At 43.2% G+C, this 24,282-nt stretch overlaps 3 protein-coding genes across 3 annotated transcripts; 1 reads left to right on the top strand and 2 right to left on the bottom strand.

Moving 5' to 3' along the window:
• Nucleotides 1–5,075: 5,075 nt before the first annotated feature.
• LOC308324268 (histone H2A-like) lies at nt 5,076–5,459 on the bottom strand (the record flags this gene model as incomplete). Its single annotated transcript, XM_080776270.1, has 1 exon — nt 5,076–5,459. The coding sequence occupies one exon, from the start codon at nt 5,457–5,459 to the stop codon at nt 5,076–5,078; it is 384 nt and encodes a 127-aa protein (XP_080632396.1).
• A 992-nt stretch (nt 5,460–6,451) lies between these two features.
• Nucleotides 6,452–6,859, bottom strand: LOC308323477 (histone H2A-like; the record flags this gene model as incomplete). Its single annotated transcript, XM_080775205.1, has 1 exon — nt 6,452–6,859. The coding sequence occupies one exon, from the start codon at nt 6,857–6,859 to the stop codon at nt 6,452–6,454; it is 408 nt and encodes a 135-aa protein (XP_080631331.1).
• Nucleotides 6,860–11,680: 4,821 nt separating this feature from the next.
• LOC308323478 (THO complex subunit 4-like) lies at nt 11,681–12,490 on the top strand (the record flags this gene model as incomplete). The annotated part of the gene is made up of 1 exon (XM_080775206.1): nt 11,681–12,490. One exon carries the CDS (start codon nt 11,681–11,683, stop codon nt 12,488–12,490), a length of 810 nt encoding a protein of 269 aa, XP_080631332.1.
• Nucleotides 12,491–24,282: the final 11,792 nt, after the last annotated feature.

The following is a 24,282-nucleotide window of genomic DNA, read 5'->3' on the forward strand; positions in this document are numbered from 1 at the left end:
AGCAAAAAGTGTGTTTTGGACAAAATTCAAAATGGCGGAAAATCCATCACGGCGGAAATGGGCGTGGCCTATATGGGGAGATGCGTCATGACCCAAGGAATCCAGGGAAAAAATAATTTTGATTTTACGACATACGGTTCAAGAGTTATGAGCCAAAAGGTAAAGTGGGCTGTTATAGCGCCACCATGAGGCCGACCTAAAAAAATATATTTTTAATTAATTTTAGTGATAATTAGGAAATATTCCTCCAAGTTTTGTAACTATAGTGCTTACAGTCTCAGAGGGAAATATACTTGAATGTGATTTTTAGCATTTTTCCATTGAAGTCAATGGGATAATTTAATTCACTAATAAATTCATATCAATTAAACTATACAACATTTCTCTTAGCAAAGTACACGCACACGATTCCCGATTTTTCCGGTTAATTTGACATATGGCTCAAGTGATAGGATTTTGGGGCTATCTACCATTGTATTCTTAAATATGACCTACATCATCCTCAGAAACACAAAAATATACACTGTCCGTTTAACAAATAACAACAAAGATGGTTATTTTCCAGCACATTAGGGTGAATATAACTTCCTCACTTGTATATAGAAAACTTCCCATATCCTTAAGCTTCAATTTAAGCCCAAGATGACCTCTCTATCTTGAAGATTACTCTTTCTGTGGCCAAAATGCTGCACTATACCTCAAATCGGAGACATTTTCATTATCAGTCCTAGAATGTAACAATAGGTTCACATGTTCTGCAACTACTGCTGTCTGAAGTTAGAAACATGAATACTACAGCAGGAACACAAATGCCTTTTATTATATTTATATTTATTTATTATATTATATGCACATAATAGCTTGTTTCAGTACATAGCCTATCAATAGTCACCCAAATCAATGTGCACCCAAATGTTAATAGAAAATAGAAAAAAAAAAATAGAAATGTTGAATGGGAGAAGAGGTAGAAACCTGATTGTGTCCACCTTGATGCATTAATATAATTCAACCATCATCACTCCATGTCACCCTCAATAAATATATGTGAAACCACAAGCCGACTATGGTCCTGCATGGTTCTCTAATAGGCACACTGGTGTAAGGGTGATATAGCCTACAACCAGCAAACCCCTTCGTACAGTATACAATTCTTTCATGGTCCTTCGAGCACGGATCACCCTGCCATCAGAGATGGACCGGAGTCCCCCTCCCCAGCTCCACCGCCACCATCGGCGCAGCAGCGACCATGGGCCCCAGCCCCCCAGCAGCCATGGCCCTCAGCCCCCCAGCAGCCATGGCCGTACTGTACTGTACATTATGTGTCGCATGTCGTTATAGGTGAGCCGTACTGTACTGTACTGTACATTATGTGTCGCATGACGTTATAGGTGAGCCGTACTGTACTGTACATTATGTGTTGCATGTCGTTATAGGTGAGCCGTACTGTACTGTACATTATGTGTCGCATGTCGTTATAGGTGAGCCGTACTGTACTGTACATTATGTGTCGCATGTCGTTATAGGTGAGCCGTACTGTACTGTACTGTACATTATGTGTTGCATGTCGTTAAGGTGAGCCGTACTGTACAGTACATTATGTGTCGCATGTCGTTATGTTGTCCAGCATTCACAGCATGTCAGGGCCCTCAGCTCCACAGCAGCAGCCATGGCCCCCACTCCCCCAGCTCCCCAGCAGCAGCCATGGCCCCCACTCCCCAGCAGCCATGGCCCCCACTCCCCCAGCTCCCAGCAGCAGCCATGGCCCCCAGCTCCCCAGCAGCCATGGCCCCCACTCCCCCAGCTCCCAGCAGCAGCCATGGCCCCCAGCTCCCCAGCAGCCATGGCCCCCACTCCCCCAGCAGCCATGGACCCCACTCCCCCAGCTCCCAGCAGCAGCCATGGCCCTCAGCTCCCCAGCAGCCATGGCCCCCACTCCCCCAGCTCCCAGCAGCAGCCATGGCCCTCAGCTCCCCAGCAGCCATGGCCCCCACTCCCCCAGCTCCCAGCAGCAGCCATGGCCCTCAGCTCCCCAGCAGCCATGGCCCCCAGCTCCCAGCAGCAGCCATGGCCCTCAGCTCCCCAGCAGCCATGGCCCCCACTCCCCCAGATCCCAGCAGCAGCCATGGCCCCCAGCTCCCCAGCAGCCATGGCCCCCACTCCCCCAGCAGCCATGGCCCCCACTCCCCCAGCTCCCCAGCAGCAGCCATGGCCCCCAGCTCCCCAGCAGCCATTTCAGGGCTCTATAGGGTCCAGCATTCACAGCATGTCAGAGCTCTATAGGGTCCAGCATTCAATGCATTTCAGGGCTCTATAGGGTCCAGCATTCACAGCATTTCAGGGTTTCTATAGGGTCCAGCATTCACTGCATGTCAGGGCTCTATAGGGTCCAGCACTTTCGTCATGTAGGTCTATAGGGCTCTGAAATAGCATTCAGGGCTCTATAGGAATCAATTAAATAGGTATGAATTCAATCCTTACATTAGGAGCATGTCTGGGCTCTCTAGGGTCCAGCATTCACAGCATGTCAGGGCCCTCAGCTCCCCAACAGCAGCCATGGCCCCCAGCTCCCTAGCAGCCATGGCCCCCACTCCCCCAGCTCCCAACAGGAGCCATGGCCCCCAGCTCCCCAGCAGCCATGGCCCCCACTCCCCCTGCAGCTCCCAGCAGCAGCCATGGCCCCCAGCTCCCAGCAGCAGCCATGGCCCCCAGCTCCCCAGCAGCCATGGCCCCCACTCCCCCAGCTCCCCAGCAGCAGCCATGGCCCCCACTCCCCAGCAGCCATGGCCCCCACTCCCCCAGCTCCCCAGCAGCAGTCATGGCCCCCAGCTCCCCAGCAGCCATTTCAGGGCTCTATAGGGTCCAGCATTCACAGCATGTCAGAGCTCTATGGGGTCCAGCATTCAATGCATTTCAGGGCTCTATAGGGTCCAGCATTCACAGCATGTCAGGGCTCTATAGGGTCCAGCAGTCACAGCATTTCAGGGTTTCTATAGGGTCCAGCATTCACTGCATGTCAGGGCTCTATAGGGTCCAGCACTTTCGTCATGTAGGTCTGGGCTCTGAAATAGCATTCAGGGCTCTATAGGATTCAATTATAGGTATCAATTCAAGCCTTACATAGGAGCATGTCTGGGCTCTATAGGGTCCAGCATTCACAGCATGTCAGGGTCCTCAGCTCCCCAACAGCAGCCATGGCCCCCAGCTCCCCATCAGCCATGGCCCCCACTCCCCCAGCTCCCAGCAGCAGCCATGGCCCCCAGCCCCCCCTAGCAGCCATGGCCCTCACTCCCCCAGCTCCCCAGCAGCAGCTGAGGGCCATGGCTGCTGGGGGGCTGGGGCCCATGGTCGCTGCTGCGCCGATGGTGGCGGTGGAGCTGGGGAGGGGGACTCCGGTCCATCTCTGATGGCAGGGTGATCCGTGCTCGAAGGACCATGAAAGAATTGTATACTGTACGAAGGGGTTTGCTGGTTGTATAGGCTATATCACCCTTACACCAGTGTGCCTATTAGAGAACCATGCAGGACCATAGTCGGCTTGTGGCTTCACATATATTTATTGAGGGTGACATGGAGTGATGATGGTTGAATTATATTAATGCATCAAGGTGGACACAATCAGGTTTCTACCTCTTCTCCTATTCAACATTTTTATTTTATTTTTTTCTATTTTCTATTAACATTTGGGTGCACATTGATTTGGGTGACTATATTGATAGGCTATGTACTGAAACAAGCTATTATGTGCATATAATATAATAAATAAATATAAATATAATAAAAGGCATTTGTGTTCCTGCTGTAGTATTCATGTTTCTAACTTCAGACAGCAGTAGTTGCAGAACATGTGAACCTATTGTTACATTCTAGGACTCTGGAAGGCTATAGTGACTGATAATGAAAATGTCTCAGATTTGAGGTATAGTGCAGCATTTTGGCCACAGAAAGAGTAATCTTCAAGATAGAGAGGTCATCTTGGGCTTAAATTGAAGCTTAAGGATATGGGAAGTTTTCTATATACAAGTGAGGAATATAATGCTGGAAAATAACCATCTTTGTTGTTATTTGTTAAACGGACAGTGTATATTTTTGTGTTTCTGAGGATGATGTAGGTCATATTTAAGAATACAATGGTAGATAGCCCCAAAATCCTATTCTGATACTTACCCCTATGTGTCAGGATACTCCATGCCAAATTTCACACTTCCATGTGTATTTATGTAATTTTAGTGAATTTTTATTTGCCTTTACACAATTTCGCCAGAGCCATATACCAAAAAGGGGGGTTTGACTTTGAGGTGACAACCACTAAAAAGCTGCCAGTCAGCAAGGTCTATCATATCAAAACCTGATCTAGGGATGTATAGGAATAAAAAAATCACAACTAAACTTTGCCGCCTCTCCGGTACCGACATGTCATATCTGGGCACTTGGCCCAAGGACTAACACGGCATTTAACCCTCTAAGACCCAGAGTTGCTTTTTAGCAACAAATTTATTTTAATTAATTACTAAATTATTATTATTTTTTTCCTGTTCTTGCAATGCCATTTCAATGCCATTAGTCATGATATTTGCATATAAACACCCCCACAGAGGCTGAAATTCACACAAATAAAAAATGTTTGGACTCAATTTTGAACATTTTTTAACCTAAGACTTTTGACCTTTACCCTAATAAAAGTAGGTAAAATAATTGTAATATATGTTTTTTTGTGATCATTAGAATATCTAGAACATGTTTTATTCATTATTGTGAAAGATATCCCACAAATGTAAATTATTAATGTATTATATTATTATAATTATTATACATTTTTTAAACTTTATTTTTTTTAACATCTTAGTCCTAGTAGTACAAAGTAGTAGTAAGGTTGAAATCTATTTTTTGCAAGTAGAAATTAATGCTGGTGTTAGAGGGTTAAGCGCGCACCAGCAAGTGCGTGTCGTGCACGCGCATGGTGTTGCGCGTGAGTGCATGTGCGCTTGTGCAAGACATTGGAAATTAACCTTTACATGGAAAGAGTGGTTGGCTCTTAAAAGAGCCTTTGTGGGTTTCGTTAAACGAATGAAGCAGATTTATTTCTTAGCGGCTTTCTCGGTCTTCTTGGGCAGCAGAACAGCCTGGATGTTGGGCAGTACACCGCCCTGAGCGATGGTCACTCCGCCCAGCAGTTTGTTGAGCTCCTCGTCGTTGCGGACGGCCAGCTGGAGGTGACGGGGGATGATACGACTCTTCTTGTTGTCACGGGCAGCGTTTCCAGCCAACTCCAGGATCTCAGCGGTCAGATACTCGAGCACCGCAGCGAGGTACACTGGAGCTCCGGCGCCCACTCTTTTGCCATAGTTGCCTTTACGCAGCAGCCTGTGGACACGACCCACGGGGAACTGGAGCCCGGCACGGGATGAGCGGGTCTTAGCCTTCGCCCTGGCCTTTCCTCCCGTTTTTCCTCGGCCACTCATTTTGGTGTAGGTTTATTTCTGGAATTGAATATAGAAGAAATATGCTGGTGGAGAGGCGCGCGAGACACTTTATACGTTCAACAGCACACATTCTACTGCTACTGTCTATGTGCGGCTGTGCGCCCCACCAATGAATGAGAGCGAGGGCTGAGTCTGTACGAGCTCCCCTCCAATCGGTGCTAGTGGCTGAACAGCTCCTCCCAAGGAAGGAGGTTCCTGACCAGAGACGGTTTCTTTCAGAGAGAGAGAGAGAGAGATTCTTTATTATACACAATGGAAATTTGTTTTGCTCAGGTCGATGCATACAAAACTAGACAACCTCGTAGAGGTCGCAATTAAAAAAAAATGCAGAGTGTGGTTGCCGCAGTGGCTTACATATATATACCCCTCCCACTGATATTGCCAGCCTGTTACAGTTTCAAGTCACACCTTAGATCGTGTGTAAGTAATTCGGAGGGGATTTAACCCCCAAAATTCTGGTTTTCCGACAAAACGGTTACATTTATCGCGTTTGCGGCGCCCCCTATGGATGAAAATGGAATTGGAACTCGGTTGAACGAACCACCCCGGACATGTGATTCAAATTTTGGATGGATTGGACATTCCGTTCGTGATTTATGGCATTTTCCGTGATATAGGCCCCTCCTACTGACTTCGGAAGACGATTACGGCCGAACGATACGCACTACCGAAAATCTGCAGTTGGTGTTTTAATCGGATGGGTCCAGAGATCACGTGTACAGATTTTTGTGAGATTTGGACAAAATCTGTAGGAGGAAAAGCAAAAAGTGTGTTTTGGACAAAATTCAAAATGGCGGAAAATCCATCACAGCGGAAATGGGCGTGGCCTATATGGGGAGATGCGTCATGACCCAAGGAATCCAGGGAAAAAATAATTTTGATTTTACGACATACGGTTCAAGAGTTATGAGCCAAAAGGTAAAGTGGGCTGTTATAGCGCCACCATGAGGCCGACCTAAAAAAATATATTTTTAATTAATTTTAGTGATAATTAGGAAATATTCCTTGGCTTTCTCGGTCTTCTTGGGCAGCAGAACAGCCTGGATGTTGGGCAGCACACCGCCCTGAGCGATGGTCACTCCGCCCAGCAGTTTGTTGAGCTCCTCGTCGTTGCGGACGGCCAGCTGGAGGTGACGGGGGATGATACGACTCTTCTTGTTGTCACGGGCAGCATTTCCAGCCAACTCCAGGATCTCAGCGGTCAGATACTCGAGCACCGCAGCGAGGTACACTGGAGCTCCGGCGCCCACTCTTTTGCCATAGTTGCCTTTACGCAGCAGCCTGTGGACACGACCCACGGGGAACTGGAGCCCGGCACGGGATGAGCGGGTCTTAGCCTTCGCCCTGGCCTTTCCTCCCGTTTTTCCTCGGCCACTCATTTTGGTGTAGGTTTATTTCTGGAATTGAATATAGAAGAAATATGCTGGTGGAGAGGCGCGCGAGACACTTTATACGTTCAACAGCACACATTCTACTGCTACTGTCTATGTGCGGCTGTGCGCCCCACCAATGAATGAGAGCGAGGGCTGAGTCTGTACGAGCTCCCCTCCAATCGGTGCTAGTGGCTGAACAGCTCCTCCCAAGGAAGGAGGTTCCTGACCAGAGACGGTTTCTTTCAGAGAGAGAGAGAGAGAGATTCTTTATTATACACAATGGAAATTTGTTTTGCTCAGGTCGATGCATACATATACAAAACTAGACAACCTCGTAGAGGTCGCAATTTAAAAAAAATGCAGAGTGTGGTTGCCGCAGTGGCTTACATATATATACCCCTCCCACTGATATTGCCAGCCTGTTACAGTTTCAAGTCACACCTTAGATCGTGTGTAAGTAATTCGGAGGGGATTTAACCCCCAAAATTCTGGTTTTCCGACAAACGGTTACATTTATCGCGTTTGCGGCGCCCCCTATGGATGAAAATGGAATTGGAACTCGGTTGAACGAACCACCCCGGACATGTGATTCAAATTTTGGATGGATTGGACATTCCGTTCGTGATTTATGGCATTTTCCGTGATATAGGCCCCTCCTACTGACTTCGGAAGACGATTACGGCCGAACGATACGCACTACCGAAAATCTGCAGTTGGTGTTTTAATCGGATGGGTCCAGAGATCACGTGTACAGATTCTTGTGAGATTTGGACAAAATCTGTAGGAGGAAAAGCAAAAAGTGTGTTTTGGACAAAATTCAAAATGGCGGAAAATCCATCACGGCGGAAATGGGCGTGGCCTATATGGGGAGATGCGTCATGACCCAAGGAATCCAGGGAAAAAATAATTTTGATTTTACGACATACGGTTCAAGAGTTATGAGCCAAAAGGTAAAGTGGGCTGTTATAGCGCCACCATGAGGCCGACCTAAAAAAATATATTTTTAATTAATTTTAGTGATAATTAGGAAATATTCCTCCAAGTTTTGTAACTATAGTGCTTACAGTCTCAGAGGGAAATATACTTGAATGTGATTTTTAGCATTTTTCCATTGAAGTCAATGGGATAATTTAATTCACTAATAAATTCATATCAATTAAACTATACAACATTTCTCTTAGCAAAGTACACGCACACGATTCCCGATTTTTCCGGTTAATTTGACATATGGCTCAAGTGCGTACAGTCAAAACTTCTTGTTGTTGTAGGGCGGCAAACTTTGTCTTACTCCAGTAGTGGAGTGAATAATAATAAAGTGTTACAGTTACAAGAGTCTGGTTGCCCCTTTAGGGCAACCACACTAATAATAAGTGGAATAAAGTGTTACAATTACAAGAGTCTGGTTGAACCACACTAATTACAAATACAATAAAATACCCAGCAAAGTACCAGACAATAATTCTAAAATGTAAAGGGTATTTAAAAGAAAGAAAAGTCTCTCTCCACACATATACACTGTTCATAATCATTTTGTAGGCAAGCATTACTTGTATGTAAGGTAATAATAATAATAATAATAATAATAATAATACTAATAATAATAAATCTTTATTTGTATAGCACCTTTCATGACATGCAGCTCAAAGTGCTTTACAGAGCAATGGAGAAAAAATTAAAGAAAAGCAAGGCATAAACATAAAAAAAAAACAAGCAGTAGGCCTAATGCAATATAGTGAGGACAAAAAATAAAAGATCAATTAAAAGCAAGGGTGTAGAAGTGGGTCTTGAGCTGTGCTTTAAAAATGTCTACAGAGGCTGCCTGTTGAAGGTACAGTGGGAGTTTGTTCCATGCCGTCGACCCGTAGAAGCAAAAAGCTGCTTCCCGTATTTTTTAGTTGCCATTTTTTTAGGCAAAGCGAACAGGCCAGCAGTGAAAGATCTTAGGGGGCCGTATTCAAACATGAATACGGCAGTTGGTGGCATAACGGCTACCAGTGACCACTGTTCATGTGATATATAGATAACAAACTGCAACAGATGGTTTAATGTAACTCGCCATGGTCTTATATTAATACCATGGCGAGTTACATTAAACCAGATGGAAACATTATTCAAGGGTTAAAGGACATCGCTAACAAGCTAAGGATTCACTCCCTCAAAGCGACATGCGCCTCAAACTCTGGTCACCCCACCTCATGTCAATATATATATATATATATATATAGGGTTGTTATCTGTATTTGAAAAGTTAAAATCTAAGAAGGGTAGTTGAATTACTGTGTTAGTTTTCTAGCATGTATTATGTAATTTGAACAGTCTGTCCACCAATGCATGACATAGATTATGCCTCTCAGTCAATCACGTTAGGTCACTCACGTATACGATGACTGTATAATATGACTTTGCCTGACAATGTCTAAAAACTAAACATTGCCTCAACATGCATGTGTAGTAGCTGTTATCAGTGCTGTGGGTATAATGATGGCAGTATTCCATTGTCACAGTATTTGGGGTACAGTCTATTTATTACGTCAGTCATGTGGTAGACTATGACTGACGCACCAATTTGGGCAAATTCAGGGATTTCCATATGGGGGATAAAGTGACAAAGACAGCAGACAACACAGACAGAATATCTTCTCTCTGTGCCACTTGTGTTTTCTCCTCGATTAAAACAACATATCACAAACTATACCTTTTATTTTATGAAATGCAACAAAGAGCTGACCAGTTAGCACACGTGCATTTTTTCATCAATATGTCTTAGGTAAAAACAGCACTTTGGTTTTCAAGTTATATGCTCAAAACATCACCCTTCCACAGTCCGAGCAGTGTTTCCTCGTTTATATTTATTCTAAACCATTTTAAACTATGTCACATTAACAACAATACTCACAATCCCTTTGGCAGACATTCATGGCGACTTGATAGCCTACCATAAATAAACTATAGGCTACTCTTGTTCTGTCCTTAATTTGGATATAAATGAAAGGTTTTCTGACCCCAGTAAACACACTCCAGTTAAAGTCAGCATGATGGTGGAGATGATCCTGACTTCAGTTCCAATGACAGATTGTCAGCTGAAAACTTTGGTCCATTTGTGGACAAATAACTTACTGTGATCAACTACAGAAAACAAAACGTGTTTAAATCTTCAATAAACTTTGGTGTCTGATCTGATTATGGTTTCACTGACACAGTCCTTCCATGTACCACTGATAATGTGTAATCAGTCAATTGTGATAACATGGTGTATACAGAACGAATTATTTGACTCATCAGTGTTTTTTTAACACATTATATTTATAGTTGATATACAGTTTCAGTTCGTAGCCAACGTTATTGTAGTATACATAATGTAAAAAGAACCATGCTCATCCGCTGAAAAAACGTATACATATTGTAAAAAGAGGTCTGCACCGCTCATCCGCTAAGTGAGGTGCTGGAGCCACAAAGAGAACATGAGAAAAATATAGGGAAGCTCTGCACACTCAGATCTGCACAATCAATGTATTTATTTAGCAAGCTTTCGGTCTACTGACCTTCTTCAGGATAGGATCAGTATTCATATTGTAAAAATCGACACATTTTACACGGTCCCACCTTGTAAAAAGGCTGGTGTGAGACAAAATACATCTTGTTATTATTGCAATAACATGGTCAGTATCACATCATCATGGTTAGATATCACAAATTCACTATCCTGCACACTATCATGGTAAGCATCTTGTCAGTATCATTTGAAAAGATAGGTAATGTAATATGTAATAGTAATATATAAAATTAGATTTTTTGTGATATTGTACTGTGATGTATTAATTACTCTGATTAGTCTGATAACAATTCTTACACTACATTTGGATGCCTAGAATCATGCTCAACCCCCACCTGCGCTTTGAGAAGCTACTGAATAGACATGTAGATTAGATTTAAACCAAAACTCTAGACTTGCTTTGTAAATTGGTACTTGGTGTGAGTGTGGTTTTGGTGTGAGTTCAATACAATGAAACAATGCCTCCCCTCCCCAACAGGGTAGAGCTGTGCAGCGGAATGTCTGAGTGAGTGATTGAGGTGATTTAAATAATTTGCATGTTGATCACACATTAAATCCTTGGTTTATTTCGGTTTAATAATATCTGGGATTTATATAGCGCTTTTCATAAATATATATTACAAATCAATGATTTCATAGTTTAACAATAATATCTGTGCATTAAATACATCAATTGATTATAATTCATAGTCAATATAATACAGTGTGAGTGATACAATAAATCAAATCATTTCAAAACAAGACCAGTACAATACCAAATAAATACAACCATATAAGTCCATAACCAAATATACCAAACCAAACGAACCATCAAACCCAAAATACAATTAATTAAAGTAAATCATGAATGAAACCCAAAACAGAAAACAAATAGATCACTCCACTAGGGCTGGAAAGGCCACCTTGAGCAGCATACATACTATATATATATATATAGTAAAGGTTTCAGCTACAACCAGTTAAGCATTCTCAATGTGCAAATTAAATCCATGTCTCGATTTCAGACCATTGGTGAGTGAGAACAAAGACGGCAAAACAGGTTTGGCACCGCCCAGTGCACTGCAGAGCAGTCTGCCTGTCCTCACTTAGGTCCTCAGAGCACACTTAAAACAAGGAGGATCTGAGCTCATCATTCATTCACTTTAGAATCTTCAACGACGTTGTCCAGGCAGATCGTTCAGTGAGAGACAGGGTTTCGGACCAAGTTAGAGTCTATAGGTTGTACTACCATTTTCTATTTCATTCTAAGTTTAGCGTTATTAGGCTCGGGCATAATGGCAGATAAAATTGATATGTCCTTAGACGACATTATCAAACAGAAAAGGTCGCAGAGAGGAGGAGGCCGCGGAGGCAGAGGCCGCAGTGGTAGAGGCCGCAGTGGTGGCCGTGGCGGCGGCCGTGGAGCTGGCGGAGGTGTCGGCCATCTTGGAGGAGCCACAGGGGGAGCCACCGGCAGCTCCGGCCCCATGAGGAGCCGAGGCAACCTCAACCGAGGTCGAGGCAGACCTACGCCTAAACAGCCTAAACAGCTTGACATGTTCGACAATGCTGGTGGAGGAGCTGGTGTGGAAACTGGAGGGAAGCTCCTTGTCTCAAACCTGGACTTTGGTGTCTCTGAAGCAGATATCCAGGAACTTTTTGCAGAGTTTGGTACACTGAAGAAGGCTTCTGTCCATTATGACCGCTCTGGAAGGGGTTTGGGGACTGCAGATGTCCACTTTGAAAGGAGGGCAGATGCCCTGAAGGCCATGAAACAGTACAACGGCATGCCACTTGATGGGCGCCCCATGAACATACAGCTCGTCACCTCACAGATTGATAACCAGCGACGGCCTCCCATGCAGGGTCTGAACAGAGGTGGAGGTATGAAGAGGCGTGTTGGTGGCTTTGGAGGCAAGCAGAGGGGACGTGGAGGCCGCGGCGCAGGTGGTGCCAGAGGCCAGGGGACAGGTGGACGCGGTGCTGGTGGTGCCAGAGGCCGGGGGAGAGGCGGTGCTGGTGGTGCCAAAAAACAGCCGCTTTCTGCAGAGAAGCTTGATGCCCAGCTAGATGCATACAATGCCAGGATGGACACCACTTTGTAGAGCTTATCGATCTACCAACAACCCAAAGGCTCTTTTAAGAGCCACCTACATGGACTTTACAGAGTTTATTCTATTCAAGTAGGCAACATGTGCTTAAAGCTTGCATATGAGCTATATGATTCATGGACTGACAGTGGTTAGGTATAATACAATCTCAATGATGTATTACATCATAGTGCTGCATTTAACAGCCAACCTGTTGCATTGTGTATGTATTCAGATGCTATTATTTAACATATCCACAAAAACCTAACCCACTACAATGACGCTTTTAGCCAGTTATGTATAGAAACTGAATTCATTATTCATTACTATATAATATATGGAGGCTTTGGGATCTGGTCTTACTGATCTAATTTACTAATCAGTAATAATAATGCATCTAACTGAATTAACTAGATTTTAACGTGTGATTTAAATCACCTCAATCACTCACATTCAGCTCCACCCTGTGGGGGGGGGGGGGCATTGTTCCATTGTGTGGAACTCAACATGATGCTTCACACCAAAACCAGCAGCTATTCATAGTCCTGGAATGAGACTCTTCTGTACAAAGCAAGTGTAGAGAGTAGAGCTTTGGTGTAAATATAATCTACATGTCTATCAGCGTTTGCTTCTCAAAGATGGGGGTTGAGCGTTGAACACGTTTCTAGTAGAGGGGGGGGGATTCATTTTAATTATTGTGTGTTAAATGTGTTGTTTAAGTTCAGTTGTGTTGTAGACTATAACTCACGTGATGTGCACAGTATAGTGGGAGATGTATTTTCCACTTCCAGTGATGTTCATGTTTTAGGACCGATTTTCTCTTTATTCTCTCAATTATCAAACAAATTTAACACCAATAAAGGAGCTAAAATAACTGAGTCTGGTACAAGAGTTTGGTGTGGCATTGTTGCAATAGTGATTGAGTTAACATGTGCCAGGTTTTAGCATGTGGATTTTGTCAATGATCTGCCTGTCTCTGTAAAAAATGGAGTGACTATTATTGGCTAAACAAGTTTAGGCCTACCTCTCAAGTTTACATGACAACGGGCCATTTGCTTTTAATGAAAAGCATGTAGGCCTACACCCAGGTTGGTGTTTTTCAATACTGTAGAAGAGTGATAAACACATCTTGCAAAATGTCTTGTGTTGGGTGACATTGTGTGAACTGTGAAGACTATAATAGTTCAGTAAAACAGTGTGTGTGTGTGTGTGTGTGTGTGTGTGTGTGTGTGTGTGTGTGTGTGTGTGTGGCCCAATGTTCTGCATGACTCCTTTTGTTCTAAATAACACATAATGTCAACAAGGCAATTCCATGTGCTTTACACAGAACATCAAGCAATGGAAACTTTGTGAAATGGCACTATAGGAAATATGCCTATATATGTTTTTATTTTATTGTACAGAGCACAATGACGAGTTAATTGTGCTTTGCAGAATGACAGGTATGCCTACCTGAGAAGTGTCATCAAAACCAAATCAAATATATTATGTTTATTGAATATTTAAACACTCTTATAGTTTTCAGATCACAGTGAGTATTTGGTCCAAAATAATGCCTTCTGTTATTGGAAGTTGAGATCAACTCCACCACCATGCATCCTTGAACTGGAGTGTGCATGTTTACTCCGGTCAGAAAACATTATATTTATAGCAAAACTGATGGGGCCTCATTCACACGTACCAAACACCAATCAAGAAATGTTTGGTCGTTTTATTGTTATTTTGGGCCACCACAATGCTTTTCCAATTGGAGTCACATGGGTTGCCCAAACATTTGTGTTTGATTGCTGGTGGTGTTCTGCCCCTCCCCCCTCATCAAACACAAATGTTTGATCAAACCATGTGAATCCCAGGCTTCGTACACACATACAGAACAACTGTGCTGTGCTCTGCCTGTGTTTCATGGCCGCCCCAATGCTTTTCCAATGGAAGTGACGTGGTTTGACCAAACACTTGTTTGATTTCCCCCATCACACACAACTGTTTGGTTGTTGGCTTTCATCTCAGATATATTCATGAAAGAAAGGCACATGTGTGTTAACTGGTCAGGTCTTATTCAAATTAATTAATATACACAGTAGTTTGTTATAACTTTGTTTTAATCGAGGAGAAGTCCAGCCCCTTCAGAGCGTTCATCATCGGTCTTTGAGAGTTTACTTTGGAGATTGAGAAGGAAAAGCAACCTATAGGCAATAATGGCAGAAGTCACCAAGAAGCTAAGACCGCCCCCAGCGTCGCTGAGCTGGTCGTCAAGGCCGTGTCCGCCTCCAAGGAGCGGAGCAGTGTGTCCCGAGTCAAGATCGCCGTCAAGAGCCTGGTCGATAAAGGCACCCTGTCAGTGGTCCAGGCACCGGCGCGTCTGGCTCTTTCAAGATGAACAAGGCAGAAGCGGTGAAGGTAAAGAAACCTTCTGCTAAGAAAGCAGTTAAAGCAAAGAAGCCCAAGAAGGTGGCAGCAAAGAAACCAGCAGCCGCCAAGAAATCACCCAAGAAAGCCAAGAAGCCTGCATGCCGCCAAGAAAGTAGCTGCTAAAAGCCAGAAGAAGGCCACCAAGAGCCCCAAGAAAGTGGCTAAGAAGCCCGCCGTAACCATGAAAGCTCTAGCCAAGAAGGTTGCCAAACCCAAGGCAGCAAAGAAGGCAGCTGCCAACTGTCTCCATACCCGGCTCCATACCCACAAAAGGCGAGCCAACCACATTATTTTATAAGAGTATCATAACTTATCTTTTTAGGTCATCATGGTCAAATGTGAGCACTGGAATAATAACCACCTCTTTTTATTAATACATTTTCGTATGCCTTATGAGCAAAAATATGGACCCTTTCTAAAATATTTATTGCAAATATTATTTAGGTCTATTGAAAAAATATATGATTCCCTGATCCAGACTTTTCTCCCACTTCTCGCGCACAGTGTCAAAAGCCTTTTGGCGGTCCAGCTTGACCATGGCGCAGTATTTGCCAGCATCCCGTGTTTGATGTGGTCGCTCAAATAGAGGAGGCATGTATCAGTGGAGTGGGATGTTCTGAAACCAGATTGGAAGCTTAGAATAGAAATAGGGCGGTAGTTTCCAGGTTCTAATTTACTCCCTTTTTGTACAGTGGGGTTACTTTGGCCAGTTTAAAATCTTGGGGGACCTGTCGGATATATACCGAAATGAAACAGACCAGCCGCTTTCCTCCGAGGTGGTGGACAGCTTAAGGTGGAAAGCAGCTGGTGAGGCGAGGTTAATGATCGGCTAAGCTGATTTTATTCAATAATGACATGGATGGTTTTATTGAAATATTTATTAACAGTTTGCAGAATACAGTACATACTCAATACAAAGACTTAACTGTGTGGACGACCCAATTAAGGCACTACATGTTTACAAGAGGGTCCACCATGTTCAATTAATCAAAACATTTAGAGACGTACAAATAGACACTTATATATAGACAAAGAACAGCTGGAATTCATCATAAAGAAGGGAAAAGAAACACAGGCCTACAGTGAGGGGAAAAGGTGGGGGGGATGTGTAGACTCTAGATTAGAGCAGTGCATGGTTTTCAACCATTGTCATATCGTGGTCCATTATTTATTCTGTATTTATTACCATTATAAATTATTATACCATTATTTACTGACATTCTGCGTGAACCCCATAGAGCTATAAAGGAGGGGGGAACCCACGCAGAGTAGTACTATGTTTCAGTCCGGACGAGAGAGGGGCGGAGCAGTGAGATTCTAGGGCTCCGGAGAGTGAGAGGAAACTTCTGCGTATTGACTTCTTCTATCCCCCCCTTTTTCAGGTATATATATAGATATGTGGGGAAAACGTTATCGTATGGATGCATACTGTTGAATGCCAGGCCTGTACTCTGGGTTTTATGTGTTTTGATGGGGAAAGGATAGCCCAAACATTTAGATTCTCGTAGAGGTTGTTTTCGATTCTGCTCAGTCCTGATCATGCGTATTGCATAGCTGCACTGGTGTGTGTGTGTGTGTGTGTGTGTGTGTGTGTGTGTGTGTGTGTGTGTGTGTGTGTGTGTGTGTGTGTGTGTGTTACAGTGCCATCTAATGGCCACACCATAGGTGTAATGTATGCACTATGCAGTCTAGAATGATTAATATCTATACATTACATCTTCCTTCCTTTAAACCCTACAACTGAGAACTGTAATCGCTCGTCCTGCCTGCAGTGTTTTACTGAACTTTACAGCCTGACCCCCATTGTAACAATGGAATGAGGAAGTGCTCATTATATCTCAATCATGGGAGACACTCTTGGATAGGAACTTTGGCCCATAGCACCCCGCTACTATAGATTACTCTGCCTTGTCGGCAGGCTTTTTGTAATGACATCACGTAAGTCACAGAAAATGGGTTACGATAAAAAGGAAGATCTGATTGATTGATTGATTGAAATATTTATTAACAGTTTGCAGAATTACAGTACATTTCAAGCACAAACTCAATACAAAGACTGTTAACTGTGAGTGGACGACCCAATTAAGCATTACACTTGTTTACAAGAGGGTCCACCATGTTCAATTCATCAAAACATTTAGAGACGTACAAATAGACACTTCTATATAGTAAAAAAACAGAACAGGATTTCATCATAAAGGGAAAATAAACGTATACAGTGAGACGATATTAACGGAGTCTGAGATGTTGGATTTTATGCACAACTATAAAATAACTGGTGCACAGTTATAATTACTATTACCCTACGTGTTGCACTCATAGTTCATTATGTTGCTACATTAAAGCCACATTGCAAATTATTGGTGAAATATGCTAATGTATGAAAAGAAGACAAGAAATAGAAAACATTGAAATGAGAGTTTATTATGTTATGTGTGTTTTTATAAGCTACCTGGGCATGATGGCATTGAATAAAGATTACAGTCTATAGGAAATTATTATAATTACTAATGAATTAACCTATAGTGCATTCTTCCATATCGTTATCATTTGGCTATATGAAACAGAAATGAGACACACCCCTTACCTTCTGCATGGACATGTTCAACCTCAACATTAGCCACTTTCGGGACCCTCCGTTACCTTTTCTGAATTTTGCCCTAGACCCAGAGGTTCCTCAACCACCGGTAGGCACGTGGGCACGTGCCACTAGTACGCGAGATGGGAATTCCAAGTTTTCCCGTCGTATAAAAATCCATTTGAAAACACTGAGAAAAGAGAGGACAAACACCAGACCTGATGGCCGTTGCGCGTAGAGCACGACGTTCAATCACCCATTGGAATACAAATGCTTGCCTTTCAGGCTGCCTTTAGATCCTACTCGTCTCTTTGAAAACGCTTCTGATTGTGCGGGAGCGGACGGACGACGGTGACGATGACACACCAAACGGTGGTGAAAAGTTGACTCGTCCGTTCACTGACTGATTTATAAACGGCTTCGAGTCGGTGTTTCTTCCGTGTTGCGTAGCACTGTCCAATCCTTGGTGTCTTTACCGCTCATGTATGCTCTGCGGGCGGCAGCAGCAGCTGTAGGCTATTTTGTCACGATCGCGCTAACCAAACGCTACATGGTGACAGTATAGGTTTTGGTACGATGACGCGCGTAAAGCTGTTGTATGCATCTTTGAAACATCTCACCAAGTTAGGGACGCCCCCACGGAGTCTACGTCACCGACTGAATGGTAGATTGGCGGGGGGTTTCAAACTACTTTAGAATGGTTTAACACGAGCAAAGACAAGGTCAAAGTGACCCGAAGGCCCTGGGTGACACTAAAACACGAAGACCCTAGGAGGGTTAATGCTCATTCATAGTCTGGATTTTCGGTGATGGGGTGACCACCGCTCCGGTGGTGAGGTGACCACCGGAGCTGAAATAACGTTGAGCGGTGGTGAGTAAAAACAGAGAAAAGGGGTGGTGGCGGTGGTTTGCTCTTCACCGTGGCACGTGACGTCATGTTGTTCGGTGGTCACCTAACCACCGAAAATCCAGACTATGAATGAGCCTTGAATCTCTTATCCCTACTTTAACTTGGTTGACTTTATCTGGTGAGCACCTGGTTGTCTTGTTCTCTCTATAATATCTAATTGTGTGTGTGTGTGTGTGTGTGTGTGTGTGTGTGTGTGTGTGTGTGTGTGTGTGTGTGTGTGTAAACTAGATGTCTACCAGTGATGAGCATCTATCAAGTCACAGCATGTTGACTCAGCACGACTCAGCAGCCCTGAGTCCAGACCTGAGCTCTGCTGCCCTCTGGAGGACAGACCATGCAATGGCTCCTCCCACCTTCACCTGGGAGGACAACAACCACACTGATACAAGCAGTGAGTCTCTCCATTTTGCACCACATGCTTACAAGCACCACAGGGCCGACCGCTGGGAAACTTTGCACGCACAATCACAGTGCGCCAAGGAAGAACCTCCACCACAATTGTTTTTAAATCAGCGTGTTACAGTGCCACCATGAGCTAGATGTTCTTTATGAAACGAGTTTAAATAAAGAAATTAATTCATTCTTAAAGTAAATTCTTACTGCAAGATGATATTACATCCAACAACCAGTGGCTCGTTCGCCTTTCTACAGAAGCCTGTTTAGGACAAAACACTGCATCGCATCTGGTCATTATGAAAAACAATCAACAAATAAGTGTTTAGCTGGAAAGGGTGGTACACACTGCGTAAAAAATCATCGGCCACGAGTCCACGACCTTCCAACTGTCTCCTCCATCTACACCACACGCACCAAGCTTAGGATGCAGAGGGTGATTGCTAACCCCTCCCACCCTGCCAGCTCTCTCTTTGTACCCCTGCAAGAGGTAAGAGACTTCGGTCTCTAAAGTGCAATACCTCACACTTAAAAAATAGCACTTATCCCGAGTCTGTTCGCCTCCTGAACTCCGACACTCTTCACTTGCACTTTACAGCGTGATGCTGGTTTGTAAAAACGATGAACTAGTCTGCGATAAATTGTTATTTATTCAACATGAATTGTAACGTTTTTTCTTTCTTACCTACTTTTTCTACTGTATGCATATGTGATGTTTGTCTGTATGTCTGTTTTTAGAGCACTAAAACAAATTCCAATTAACTCTGTTTACAAATATCACTAATGTTTTCGTTTTGTTGTGATAATCCTCCCTACTATAGAGTGTGCTGACCATATAAGGAGTTCCTCCCTGTCGTGTGTCCCCCCTGTCGTGTGTCCCCCACTGTAGTGCATGCATGTGCACATCTTGTTATCGGGCGGACCGGGGGGTTTTCAAAATCACCCAAATCACTGAATGCTCCTTTAAGACTACAATAAGAGAACATCAGTCTTTATATCGCGTCCTGCTTCCTACATAATGTAATTGAATGCGCTTGATATTTTGTATGGAGCACATTCTGCTGACGTTATGTTCTCTCTCTCTTTGGGTGGGATTGGCTCAGGTCTTAGAGTGGCCGTTAGAGCAGCCGGATGGGAACCTTGGGGTTACCAGTTCGATCCTGGGCTCCCCCAGAGTTAAGCGTTTTTCATAGTCTGAAAAGTGGCGAGGTGACCACCGAACGACAACATGACGTCACTGAGCCGTGGTGAAGAGCAAACTACCACCACCGCCCCAGCCCTTCTCTCTGTTTTTACTCACCATCGCTCAAAGTTATTTCAGCTCCGGTGGTCACCTCGCCACCGAAAATCCACACTATGAATGAGTCTTAAGTGTCTTTGAGCAAGCCTCTTTGAACCCCTAATTGCTCCCGATGTGCAGGTTGGTGCCTTGCGTGTTTCCCTCCGCCATCGGTGTATGAATGTAAAGCGCTATAGATAAATGTGCCATATAAATGCACAATTTACCATTTATCTCCATGTTCTAGATCTCCAAATCCTTCCTGGTGTGTGTAAAGAGGAGTCTTCCTCTGATCGCCAGGAGAGCAGCAGCAGTGGTCTGATGAAACTAGAACCTGCACAGATTAAAGAAGGAAAGGAGGAGAGCAGCTCCAGTCTGATCCAGGTGAAATTAGAACCGCCACAGATTAAACATGAACCTGAGGAGAATAGCTCTATACTGGTCCAGGTGAACATAGAACCTCCACAGATTAAAGATGAACCTGAGGAGAACAGCTCCAGACTGGTCCAGGAGAACATAGAACCTCCACAGATTAAAGATGAACCTGAGGAGAATAGCTCCAGACTGGTCCAGGTGAAAATAGAACCTCCACCGATTAAACATGAACCTGAGGAGAATAGCTCCAGACTGGTCCAGGTGAACATAGAACCTCCACAGATTAAAGAGGAACCTGAGGAGAACAGCTCCAGGCTGGTCCAGGTGAAAATAGAACCTCCACAGATTAAAGATGAACCTGAGCAGAATAGCTCCAGACTGGTCCAGGTGAACATAGAACCTCCACAGATTAAAGAGGAACCTGAGGAGAACAGCTCCAGACTGGTCCAGGTGAAAATAGAACCTCCACAGATTAAAGATGAACCTGAGCAGAATAGCTCCAGACTGGTCCAGGTGAAAATAGAACCTCCACAGATTAAAGAAGAACAGGAGGAGAGCAACTCCAGTCTGGCCCAGGTGAAAATAGAAACTCCACAGATTAAAGATGAACCTGAGGAGAATAGCTCCAGACTGGTCCAGGTGAAAATAGAAACTCCACAGATTGAGTCAGAAGTACTTCTAGGACCAGAGGACGCTGCAGGATTATCGTTGACATTACTAGCAGTGAAAAGTGAAGATGACGATGAAAACAGTAAGACAGAGCCTCTAGCCAGCACCTCAACTGAACACATGGAAACACAAGCTGATGTAGAGGACTGTGGAACATCACAACCAACTAATGACGAGCAGCTCCTGTCTTTACACCGTTCTTATACTTATAACAGTGATGACTGGGAGACCACGGATGATGAGTCCGTTTTGAACACACTGAAATCATGTACGACCCAACCTGTGGAAGGACACAAATTGTCTTATAGCAACCTGTCCCAGAACCTGAAATCATTTAAACAAAAGCCATACATGAGAGGTGGTACAGAGTGTGGTGTAGTCTGTGGTGGCATGAGTGTTCTGGCAGAACACGTGGTTATTCATACAGGCAAAAAGCCATTTGTTTGTACAGTTTGTAACAAAAGCTTTACTCGAAATGATTACCTGAAATCACACATGAGGATTCATACAGGAGAAAAGCCCTTTTTATGTACAGTTTGTAACAAAGGCTTTACACACAAACATTGTCTGAAAGCCCACATGATGATTCATACAGGAGAAAAGCGCTTTGTATGTACAGTTTGTAACAAAAGATTTACAAAAAATGATTACCTGAAATCACACATGAGGATTCATACAGGAGAAAAGCTATTTGCTTGTACAGTATGTAACACAAGCTTTACACGCAAACATTGTCTGCAAAGACACATGATGATTCATACAGGCGAAAAGCGCTTTGTATGTACAGTTTGTAACAAAAGATTTACAAAAAATGATTACCTGAAATCACACATGAGGATTCATACAGGAGAAAAGCTATTTGCTTGTACAGTTTGTAACACAAGCTTTACACGCAAACCTTGTCTGCAAAGACACATGATGATTCATACAGGCGAAAAGCGATTTGTATGTACAGTTTGTAACAAAGGCTTTAGCCGAAATCAACATCTGCAAACACACATGATGAATCATACAGGCGAAAAGCGATTTGTATGTACAGTTTGTAACAAAAGCTTTAGGCATAATCAAGATCTGCAAACACACATGATGATTCATACAGGAGAAAAGCGCTTTGTATGTACAGTTTGTAACAAAGGCTTTAGCCGAAATCAACATCTGCAAACACACATGATGAATCATACAGGAGAAAAGCGCTTTGTATGTACAGTTTGTAACAAAAGCTTTAATATTAAATCAAATCTAAAATCCCACAGGAGGATTCATACAGGCGAAAAGCCATTTGCTTGTACAGTTTGTAACACAAGCTTTACACGCAAACCTTGTCTGCAAAGACACATGATGATTCATACAGGCGAAAAGCCATTTGTATGTACAGTTTGTAACAAAAGCTATAGGCATAATCAAGATCTGCAAAAACACATGATGATTCATACAGGAGAAAAGCGCTTTGTATGTACAGTTTCTAACAAAAGCTTTATACAAAAATCTAATCTAAAATCACACATGAGGATTCATACAGGCGAAACACCATTTGTTTGTAATTAAAACTTTAACTACAAAGTATGTCTGAAAAAACACATTAGGATTCATACACGTGAAAAGCCATTTGCTTGTACAGTTTGTAACAAAATCTTTAAACTCAAAGTATCTCTGAAAAGACACATGATGATTCATACAGGAGAAAAACCATTTGTTTGTACAGTTTGTTACAAAAGCTTTAATCAAAATGGTCATCTGAAAAAACACGTGAGAATGCATACAAAAAAAGCGAAATAACTGAAACTAAAAACAAATTCAAATGTTTACTAAAAAAATAAAAACTAGAATAATAAAATGATTTAAAATAAAAACAATAACTGAATCTGTGTTTACAAAGCAAAACAAACTAAAATTAATATAAGTATTCCTCCAGGTCACCAGGTCAGGTCATGGCCATATGCAGAGACTCGAGAGCAATAATCTTTTGCACGGCAGATTCGCGAGTTGTAGGTAACAATGTGAAAATCTGCCTCATGGTCGCGCTATAACAGACCGTTCTGGAAGATTTGTACAGATTAGCTGTACACACTGTGACACTAAACACAGATGGAAGGACGGACGTGCAAAACATGTCTTTGGCCTGTTGGAAACAACAAACTGAAATTATAGACACAATTCCCTTAAGGCTCATTCATAGTCTGGATTTTCGGTGGTGAGGTGACCACCGGAGAACGTTGAGCAGTGGTGAGTAAAAACAGAGAGAAGGGCTGGGGCGGTGGTTTGCTCTTCACCGCGGCTCGTGACGTCATGTTGTAGTTCGGTGGTCACCTCACCACCGAAAATCCAGACTATGAATAACGCTTTAGTCTTCATTCATTTTAAAGGTTTTAGGGATGTTATGCATGTATTGATTTGAAATATAAAGAACTAAAACTATAAACTAACTAAAAACTAATTGTAAGTAATTTAATTCGGGGAAACAATATTCAAAATGAACTATTATAACCTTGCATGGAAGTTGGCTGACAGCAGAGGTGGGGAGTTTCACCCTATCGATTAACTTCATTTAATCGATATGACCGACTGGTTTATGAACTGATGACTGGCTTGTTATGCCTTATGATTTATTCATTCAACTGAACCGTGGCATTACGGATATTCTCCACAGAGAATATCCGCCCTTTATTTCCCTCCCCTCCCTTGCTCTGTTTGACTTTTGAATTTATTTGCCTTCCATTTATGGATAAGGAGGATGGGAGCATTAATGTAGGAAAAACACCTTGTGCGCAAGACATTATTATTATCATTACTTGCGCAAGCAGAGCGCGCAAGTAATAATTTCGCCCGGTCTCTTCAACGTGACAGCCGTCAACCATGTGATGTGTATGCAAAAAAAACAGCAAATCTGTGCCTGGTTTGCTGGGACCAGACTACATAAATGACCATATGTCTTACGTCATCATTTAGAGCTAGTCATACGTATACTATACACATAATCAGTAAAAAAATAAAATAGCAAATTGTGCCTGATCTGCTGGGACCAGAGTACGTGGTGTGTATATGTATGACTAGCTCTCAATGATGACGTAAGAAAATTTGTGTAATCTGGTCCCAGCAAACCAGGCACAGATTTTCTGTTTTTTTTTGCATACACATCAAATGGTTGACGGCTGTCACGTTGAAGAGACCGGGCGAAAACAATTGACAATTTACAA

This window comes from Protomyctophum bolini (assembly GCF_963924005.1).
Source record: "Protomyctophum bolini genome assembly, chromosome: 11".
NCBI lineage: Eukaryota > Metazoa > Chordata > Actinopteri > Myctophiformes > Myctophidae > Protomyctophum > Protomyctophum bolini.